This window comes from Microcebus murinus, chromosome 8 (assembly GCF_040939455.1).
Source record: "Microcebus murinus isolate Inina chromosome 8, M.murinus_Inina_mat1.0, whole genome shotgun sequence".
NCBI lineage: Eukaryota > Metazoa > Chordata > Mammalia > Primates > Cheirogaleidae > Microcebus > Microcebus murinus.
In genome coordinates, this window is record NC_134111.1 from 104,799,825 (window position 1) to 104,809,392 (window position 9,568).

The 9,568-nt window shown below is 61.4% G+C and overlaps 1 protein-coding gene across 6 annotated transcripts in view; it reads left to right on the plus strand.

Annotated features, from left to right (window-relative positions):
* The window catches only part of SCLY (selenocysteine lyase), a 30,492-nt gene extending 20,985 nt beyond the window's left edge, over nt 1-9,507 (plus strand). For all 6 annotated transcript variants that reach the window (XM_012755683.3, XM_076006100.1, XM_012755676.2 and 3 more), the window contains 8 exons: nt 631-758; nt 972-1,136; nt 2,368-2,474; nt 5,508-5,544; nt 7,157-7,240; nt 7,614-7,713; nt 8,757-8,832; nt 9,032-9,507. In XM_012755683.3, coding sequence (XP_012611137.2) covers nt 631-758; nt 972-1,136; nt 2,368-2,474; nt 5,508-5,544; nt 7,157-7,240; nt 7,614-7,713; nt 8,757-8,832; nt 9,032-9,209 — 875 coding nt within the window. In that variant the 3' untranslated portion in view covers nt 9,210-9,507. The remainder of the gene's footprint in view (nt 1-630; nt 759-971; nt 1,137-2,367; nt 2,475-5,507; nt 5,545-7,156; nt 7,241-7,613; nt 7,714-8,756; nt 8,833-9,031) is intronic.
* The last annotated feature ends 61 nt before the right edge of the window (nt 9,508-9,568 follow it).

Here is a 9,568-nt window from a genome sequence, read left to right on the forward strand (position 1 = left end):
GCTGGGTCCTCTCAGTGCTCCGAGTGGCTTTCCCTGCTCCTATTAATCTAACACCATCATCTTCCTATATTTTGAGGATCCCTCAAAATTACTGGTGCACAGGTGATGCCCTTTTTCGATACTCTTTTGATTTGCTGCTGCTTTAGAGAAGGCTCCGTCCTTCCGATTCGGTGGGGCCCTGAAGGGGCAGTGGACACATTTGCCTCCCACCTTCTTAAACTGAAAAGCGCAGTCGCCGCGTCTGCTCGCTTTCCACCCGCAGTGCGAGCTCTCAAGTGCCCGGAGCAGGGGCAGGCGCACAGTAGGTGCTTCGCAGACGTGGAGTCACTGTCGAGTGCGTGAAGCGAAGGGTCGGTGCGCTGAGATGCCCACAGAGAGTGCAGGTGGCCGGCGGCCCCGCCCCGTCACCTCCCGGGTCCCTGTGGGAGCAGCGAGGAGCGTGTGTCCCCTCGACAGACCCACCTGGGGCGGGTTCCCACGCCTGGCTCAGACTCCTTCGTTACGGTCTTCTGAACTTTGACGATAAATTGCTTTTATAGTTGTGGGGAATGGTTCCGTTAGGCTCTAAGCGAAATGTCAAGAGAAGTGTGTTTGTGTGGCTCACCGCGGCCCTTGTGCCTTGTTTCTCAGCGGTCTCCTTTGTCCCGGTGTCCAAGGTGAGCGGGCGGGCGGAGGCCGATGACATCCTCTCCGCTGTCCGCCCCGCCACCTGCCTCGTGACCGTCATGCTGGCCAACAACGAGACCGGCGTCGTCATGGTGAGCGGGCCTCCCTTCTGTCTAAGAAAGGCTCGTGGGCGGAAAGGCGGCTTAGACTCCGGTGGCATTTCGTGGTGCTCAGCTCGGGCCCTCCTTTTCCTCTGCTCTTCAACTTTGCGAGCGTTTGTCTGTGCCGGTTAACGGCCGCCTGTTTGTTTCGCGCGGCCTTCACCGAGTCTCGCCCCGTACTCAGCCGTTATCTTTCCCCGCCAGCCCATCCCTGAAATCAGCCGGCGCGTCGGAGCCCTGAACCAGAAGCGGGCCGCCGCGGGGCTGCCGCCCGTCCTCCTGCACACGGACGCCGCGCAGGCGCTGGGGAAAAGGCGCGTGGACGTGGAGGAGCTGGGCGTGGACTTCCTCACGATCGTGGGCCACAAGGTACGCCTGCAGGGGCCGTCCTCCCTCCTGGGGGAAAAGGTCTCTCGACTGAAGGCCACCGGAGAGCCCGCAGCGCCGGGGGCCGTGTGCCCTCGCAGGGAAGGGCTGGGGGCGCTGCAGGGAGCAGCTGCCGGACGGGAGGCGGCAGGGCTAGGCGGCCACCCCAGGGCCAGGACAGGGTTGCGGCAGGAGAGGGCGGCGGGCACAGCCGGGGCAGGCGTGGAAGTCTGTGGCACGAAGACAGGCGGGGGTGAGCCAGCTACCGCGTGTTCTCTGCAGCAGGCAGAGCCTGTGCTGAGGCTGCGTCGGCCACACGTAGTGCCCCCGGGGCAGAAGATGTGGGGTTCAAGCAATTGCTCACTCTAACTTGATTTAAAAGGTGCCTCCGGACAGGGGCGGTGGCTCACGCCTATAATCCCAGCACTTTAGGAGGCCGAGACGGAAGGATTGCTTGAGCCCAGGAGTTCCAGACCAGCCTGGGCAACATAGCGAGACCCCATCTTTACAGAAAAACAAAAAAGTTAGCCGGGCATGGTGGCGCACGCCTGTAGTCCCAGCTACTCGGGAGGCTGAGGCAGGAGGATCACTTGAGCCCCGGAGTTTGAGGTTGCAGTGAGCTATGGTGATGCCACTGCACTCCAGCCCGGGTGACAGAGCCGAGACCCTGTCTCAACAACAACAAAATACGGCTCCTCGTCGTAAATTTAGTGGCTGTATCTTTCAGATGCAGCGTGGGAAAGAGCTAATAGTGAGGACCCTTCTGAAGCTTTCGCTCTTCTTTCTGGCAGCCAGCCAGGACCTGAAATATTTGTAGTGCGCTGTTTTGGAGCACAGTCCTCAGCTAGTTCCCAACGAGTGTGCGCGGGCCTGACACCGGGGCACCTAAACGTTCTGCATCATATCATTTGGGGACATGGAATCATATGCAGGGAAAGCCCTTGGCAATCTCTGGTTCCAGCTTCTCTCCCTTACAAATTTTGTCATGATTGCCCGGAGCTCTGCCCGCCACGGAACTGTCCGGCCCTGCCGTTAGGTCAGGGTTCTGCCCTTCCTCCGAGGCGTCGGTGACTCCGGCACGTCAAAGCAGTGGCGGGCGGCGCGGTGGGGGCCACGGGGCAGCACAGCGCTGCGCGTCTCGGGCTGTTCCTTCCCTGCGCCTCTAAGCGCTTAGCACGGACACAGGATAGGTCTTTGGAAAGTTCTTGAATAAGCCGCTGACTTTCCCTTCCAGTTCTATGGCCCCAGGATCGGTGCGCTGTACGTCCGCGGGCTCGGCGAGCTCACCCCTCTGTACCCTATGCTGTTTGGAGGCGGACAGGAGCGGAATTTCAGGCCAGGGTAAGGTGGAAAGTTGACAGTCTCGCACCTGCTGGCCGTGCCATCTGTCTGTAGCACAGCAACATTTCAAAGCGGCATTTTGCTGTTTCCGCTGTCTCTTGGGAGGTCGGTAATGGCACCGTCCGCACGCTGCCAGGCTCGGACTGGGCCGTGCAGCTGGTTTCTGCACTGAGGACTCGCGAGGGCTGCGGCCTCTTTGGGGCGATTCGGAGCAGTGAAGGAAATCCGTTTCCTTTAACTGCTTCAAACCACTGAATTGCCCTGGGCCTGTCCTGGCCAAGGGCGCTGCTGTTTCCTGACCGTGGGGTCGGCCGGCCGTGTAGACACTCCTTCCTCTTAGCTCCCGGGCCCCGTTACGTACAGGGAGGTGTTAACCAGGGAATCAGTTGGTGCCAGCACCAGGCTTTAGTGTCAGAAATCTCATAACGAGGGAGAACCGGAACAACATGGTGGTAAGCTCCCTGGGTTTTCTTTTCACCTCACGTATCCACCCTCGGAGCTGAGGAAGCCAGCAACCCCAAACACCAGTGAGAGCACACGCACAAAGAAAGTGCCCCAACCGACGCCTGCTCTCTCTGGCCAGTGGCCAGGCCGGGGCAGCCTGGCCAGGCGGAAAGCTCACGGACAGCACCGCTTTCCTCCAGCCCGTCCCTGCAGGGCGGGGCTGCCGCCCCAACACGCCAGCGGAGGTCAGGCAGGACCCCAGGCTCCCCCACACGGGCTGTGACGGGGCGTCCCCCCCAGCCAGTCGTGGGGCAGCCCCACCCTGCTGTGGGCCACACGGGATCCCGGCTGCCACCCAGACACGCCAGCAGAGGTCAGGCAGGACCCCAGGCTCCCCCATTCAGGCTGTGACGGGGCGTCCCCCCCAGCCAGTCGTGGGGCAGCCCCACCCTGCTGCGGGCCACACGGGATCCCGGCTGCTGCCCGCACCGTCGGTGACAGGGAGCCTCCCTCTGGGCGTCGGCCAGCACAGGGGCGCGAGGACCTTGGAGCCCGCTTCCACTTGGCAACGACGAAGCCACGGCTCCTCCTCCAGCCAGCAGAAGCGGGAAGGTTAAGTGAGGTCCGGCCGGACTCGGCCAATACAGAAATGTCCGGGATTCACGTGAAAATCGTCCGTCATACCGAGAACTAGAGAGATCTCAAATCGAGCGAGAACAGACAGTAAAGGCCTGCACTGAGGAGGCAAGGAGGTCAGGGTCACTGACGCACAAGAGCTTCCTTCCTCGGGGAGCTACAAGCACACTTGAAACGAGCGGAGTAGAAAGTGTCAGCCGGGAGGAAAGACGGGAAGAAGAGCGGCACGGAAATCCCAGCACCGAAACCCACGGCAGCCAGAGCAACCGCGAGGCGGGTGGCTCGGCCGCGGGACAGAGGGACGACGGCAAGCACCAGAGCCCTGGAAGGGGGCACGGGAGACGGGAAACAGGCGGGGTCAGAGTGGGCAGAGCTCGAGGCCCCGTGCCACTGCGACAAATGGTGTGACGTCCGTGTCCTCAAGTCCTCGAGGGAGAGGAGGAAGAACAGAGTCACGAACCTGCGGTCGGGAAGCAAGTGGAGTGAACCCCAAGCAGTCCAGGCCGGACGTGCAGTCAGACTTCTAACAGTGAAAGACAGAAGGATCTTGAAAGAGAAAAATGACACCTTTACCGACAGGGAGAAACAGTGTGAATGACAGTGGATTTCTCACCAGAAACCACGAAGACCAGCAGATAGTGAGTGGCACGAAAGTTTTCAAGTGCTCCGAGAAAACTGCCCGGCCCGAATCCTGCCCCAGCAAAGATACCCTTCAGGAACGAGGGGAAATCAAGACCTTCTCAGATGGAAAACTGAGAGAATCTGTCACTAAATACACTAAATACACGAGGGTTTCCTTCTCCTTAGTTTTCTAACTGTGTTTGATGGCATGAGCAAAACTCACAGCCATGTCTAATGTGGTTCTAAATGTACATAAAGGAAATATTTAAGACAGTTACTGGAGGACAAAGGTAACGGAACAGCAAAGAGACAAGGTGTCTACACTTCACTCAAACTGGTAAAACACAATACCAGTAGGCTGAAAAGTTTTATAGATATCTATAAGGTATTAATAATACCTAGACTCTAGGTCCTAGAGCAACCACTAAAAAATTATACAAAGAGATAAAGAGAAAGACTCAAAAACATTATGCATATATCAAAATCAAATGAAAATGAAAAATTCTGAAAAATGTTCAGTAATGTTCACATTCTGAAAAAATGTTCAGTAACCCACAGAAAGACATGAAAAAGAAAACAGAATCAAAAAACAGAATGAGGCCAGGCGTGGTGGCTCACGCCTGTAATCATAGCACTCTGGGAGGCCGAGGCAGGAAGATCACTTGAGCTCAGGCTTTCGAGACCAGCTTGAGCAAGAGCAAGACCCCGTCTCTACTAAAAATAGATAAAATTAGCCAGTCAACTAAAAATAGAAACAAAAAATTAGCTGGGCATGGTGGCGCATGCCTGTAGTCCCAGCTACTCGGGAGGCTGAGGCAGGAGGATCACCTAATCCCAGAAGTCTGAGGCTGCTGTGAGCTAGGCTGACACCACGGCACTCTAGCCCGGGCGACAGAGCGAGACTCTGTCTCAAAAAAAAACCAAACAACAGCGGCTTCAGTCCTATCCCATTGTCACGCTGTTGGCCAGAGGGAACGGCCTTGGGGACTCCTCAGACTCCCCGGTTTGGCAGTGGGGACCAAAGCGAGGCGTGCCCTGGCCCCTGCAGCAGGGGGGCTTCCTTTGGGTAGAGAAAGGGTCCGGATAGTAGTTTCCCCTGGACACCCAACACGTGTTGTCCACGTGGGCCACGCTGGCCACCGTCACTGGCCGGGACAGGTCAGACTTTGCGTGGGAGGCGTCTGGGGGCTGCGGCTGCCATCGTGGCAGCCATGTGGCACGTGCTTGGGAAAAAAGCTGGTGCGAGTCTGTCTTTATTTAACACAGTGACTTTCATGTGGCCAGGGTTCCCCCTTCAGCATTTGTTCACTCTCGTCCCCTCGTCTCTTGCAGGACAGAGAACACTCCGATGATTGCCGGCCTTGGGAAGGTGAGCCCTGGCGGCCTTGAGCAGATGAGCCAGTTGCCTTGTCCTCAGTTTCCCCAGCGGCTCGCATAGGAGCCCAGGGCTTTGGGGAGGTTGCAGGCACGATTCCGTAAATGGGCTGGCAAGGAAAAGCCTGGGATTTTGTGGAGAGCTGTGCTTGTCAGATCTGCAGGGCAGGCTGCGCTGCTCAGCTTTTGAATGTAAGGAACGCAGCCACGTCGGCACGGCAGAGGTGGGACGCCAGGCCTCGGGGCTGCGCACTCCCCACTGGCGCTGGAGCCCCCGCACCACTGGCGCTCAGCCCCGAATGGCCTGTGGGGCGCGGGCCTCGTGGTCGGGTGCGGCCCTGGGGCAGTGGGCTACTGTCCCACTACTCATGGGACAGTAGCCAGGCTCTGTGAGAGAGGCGGGTGCAGTGACACCTGAGAGCCTGCCGCTGTCCTCGCTGCACACGGCCCTGCTGCAAGGCCGCTTCTTCCGAGCAGCCCTCTGCGAGCTGTAGCTACGGCAGCCCCTCCGTGACCCCTCACTGCCACTCTGCACCCTGACCCCGCTCTTCTGCCCCCGATCTGATGTTTTGTCCATGCTCTACGTGTGCATGTCCCCTGCTTCCCCTCTCAAGCAGGCTCATCAGCTCCACGAGCAGGGCCTTGGCCTCGTGTGCCTCAGTATCCCCAGCACAGAAGAAAGGGCTTAGCGCGTAGCAGGCCCCTGGGGAGAGTCTGAATGGACTCAGCGTTTCTCAGGACATTCAAACTTACACTCAACTGAGCACAGTGGCACTTAAACCTGGCGCTGAGGCGACCTAGGCAGCGTTTGTGTTCCAGCGCCCTCGGCTGTCTGTAGGGGGCACAGCCCAAGCCTGGAGGCGCTAGCAGGCCCCCACTCCACACACTGTGGGCGGGGCCGCCCCGCGCTCGGGCTCTCCCTTCCCAAGTCCCGGAAAGGCCCTTGGTCCCCCTTGTCCTGGCCCCTGCGTCTCGGGCAGCGCCAGTCCATCTCCAGAATATGTCCTGGACCTTCCTCTCGTCCGTCCTCGTGGCCACCAACCTTAGCCCAGGGTGCGGTCGCTGCCATCGTCCACGCGGCCCCGCGTGACAGTAGACGTGTGGGTCAGGTCATCATGTCCCTCCTCCAGACCCGCTGCACTCGCCTTCCGATCCAGCCGTCCCCTCGCCCCTCGTGTGTGCTCCCTCCACCACGCCAGGCCCTCTGTTCCCCACACGGCTGGCTGTCCCCCTGCAGGGCTGTTGCTGGAATGTTCTCCACGCCCTGGAGCAGCCCTCTCTGTCGGTCCCGTCCCAGCACCAGCCGGTCGGTAGGAGTCCGTCCACCTCTGCCCTTGACTTTGTCCCCTCTCCTCCGGGACATGGGCTCTCGAGGGTGGGCCCCAGGCCCCACCTGCTGTGGTGTTTCCCTCGCCTGGAGCCGCGGGAAGGTGCCCGAAGGCTGCGGGCAGCACCTCTCACAGGACGCCAGAAAGTGCTGTTGGTGGTGCCCAAGGGCGCCGCGGCCTGTCAGGAGACGCCGCCTGTCCTGGTGCAAGCTGTCTCGCCGTCCGCCGCCTGTCAGCGGTTGGATGCGCTCCCACACGTTGTCACGTGTCTGTCCCCAGGCCGCTGAGCTGGTGACCCGGCACTGTGAGGCTTACGAGGCCCACATGAGGGACGTCCGGGACTACCTGGAGGAGAGGCTGGAGGTGAGCGCGGGGGGCCCGGGCTGTGCCGGCGCCGGGGAGCTGGCCGGCGCTCGCAGGGTCACGAGGCAGGAGGGCAGAACCAGGGAGAGGAGTGCGGTGGGGCGGAAAGCCCCGGAGAGGGGCCCTGGACCGAGAGGGTCTCTTCACAGACACAGACGAAGATGCACCGGGCGAGTGTCGGGCGGCTGTGTGCAGACCGCACGGCCTGACTCGCTTCACCGTCCGTAGTCCCCAACTCCTACAGGTGGATGCTACGATAAGACGAATATCTGCGAGTTGAGGTTTTGTTTCCCAGGGGAGTGTGAAGTTCACACGGTTGCTGGTGGTGGGGGGGTCTTCGCAGCCGTCCCCAGATGTCCCGTTTATTTTTCAGGCTGCGTTTGGTAAGAGGATCCATCTCAACAGCCGGTTCCCAGGGGCGGAGCGGCTCCCCAACACCTGCAACTTCTCCATCCGCGGCCCCCAGCTCCAAGGTGACCGCCGCCTCCTGCTGGTCTCTGGCGTGTGCGCGGTCCCGCGCCGTGTGGGCCGGTTCCCGCCAGCCGCCTTCCCTCCCGCGCTTGCCCCAGAGCGTGATGCAGCAGCGCCTTGCCGGGGGCCCCCCGCCACCCAGCCCCGTGCCAAGAGCAGAGCGGCCGCCACGCTGCGGGCTCCCGCCAGCACCTCCTCCCCGCCCGGCCCCTCTCGCCAGGTGGACAGTGCTCGGTCTCCTGCGAGACGCTGGCACCCACCGAGAGCCGTCCGGGCAGGAAATGGCACTAACCAGGTTTCAGGCCGGCTTGTCCATTTCTGTTAGCTGTTTCTATAAAATACTTTAGGACAGTAAGGAAAATAGAGGCAATCAGCTTTAGAAAGTGAGCCTCGTCTGCAGATGGGGCTTGCCTTCTTAGAGGGGCGCTGCCTCATTCACCTTCTTGGGTCAGCAGAGAAACCTGGCGGTCGTGCGGCCCGCGGGGTCACGGCTGCGGCGGTGAGAGCGTGCGGGGGCCGTCCACCGCCCTGCCTCCCTGCGCGGAAGGGAAGCTCCTCCACCGTCTCCCCCTTTTTCTGGGCACGGACCTTACGTTCAGTGATGACCCATGTTAGTGTAAACCAGCGCGAGTCTCGTCCTCGTTGGTTTAAAGATGTTTAACCTCCGTGCTTGTGAAGGAAAAGGAAAGTGCCTTCTGGCTTAGGAAGAACGGCCCGGTGTCTCTGCCTGGAAATCTCAGGTCAGAGTCACCTGTCGCCAGAGCCACAGCCGTCCGGCAGGGCCGCGGCGTGCAGGCATCGCGCGAGCCTGGGGCTGGACGCGCCCTGCTTTGGGCCGGCTCTGTGAGGCGGGTAGCGTCTGCGTTCTGCAGCCCCAGGGGGAGGAGAGAGGAAGCGTTCCCTCTGGGCCCTGGCTTGAGTTCTCCCTCGCGCTAGCCGGTGGCACAGCGGGGACAGGGGCCTGTGCGGCTCAGGAGGAACAAGGAAGGGAGAGCGCGCGGGCCCGGCAGAGCCCTGCGGCTCAGCGGCGTGTCTCTCTCTGCAGGCCGTGTGGTGCTCGCGCAGTGCCGGACGCTGCTGGCCAGTGTGGGGGCCGCTTGCCACTCGGACCACGGGGACCAGTGAGTGCTCTCCACAGACCCGGGCCAGGGCGTGCTGGCCTGCGGGCACCGGGTGTGGCGGGCGGGCCACGGGGTGGGGCTGCTGGGCTGGGCCTCCGCAAAGCTGTGGACAGCGCCAGGCCAGGCCCCCCGTCGGGCTGGAAGGAGCCCCCGCCCGCCGCCCCTCGGTCGCGGCTGACGCCGGTTCTCCCCGCTCCAGGCCATCCCCGGTGCTGCTGAGCTGTGGCGTCCCGTTCGACGTGGCCAGGAACGCGCTCCGGCTCAGCGTGGGCCGCAGCACCAGCCGGGCGGAGGTGGACCTTGTTGTGCAGGACCTGCGGCAGGTGGTGGCCCGGCTGGAGGGCCAGGCCCAGTGTGGGGGCCACCCTTCCTCATAGGAAGCCCGCTGCCGCCAGGCACCGGGCGCTTTGCCTTCCATCCCTCCCTGGGCTGTGCCAGGATGACGTCTTATTCTCCAAAGTGCGGGTGCGGTGCGTGTGCCTTGGGCTTCTGCCCGGGACACCAGCGCCCGCCTAGGGCCACCCCCGGCCGCAGCTGCCCCGTGGGGACACTGAAGTGGAAACGCTTCAGCCCGTCCACACCGCCCCCTAGGAAGTGGGCCAGCCTGCCGTGGGCTTCCCTTCCCGGAAGGTGGTGTTTTTATCTGGGAGATAAAATGCAAGTATTTATAATTCATTTTCAGCCAATCTCAATCATGGAAATAGGAAACGTTTTGCTTCGATCACGGCCCCCTCAG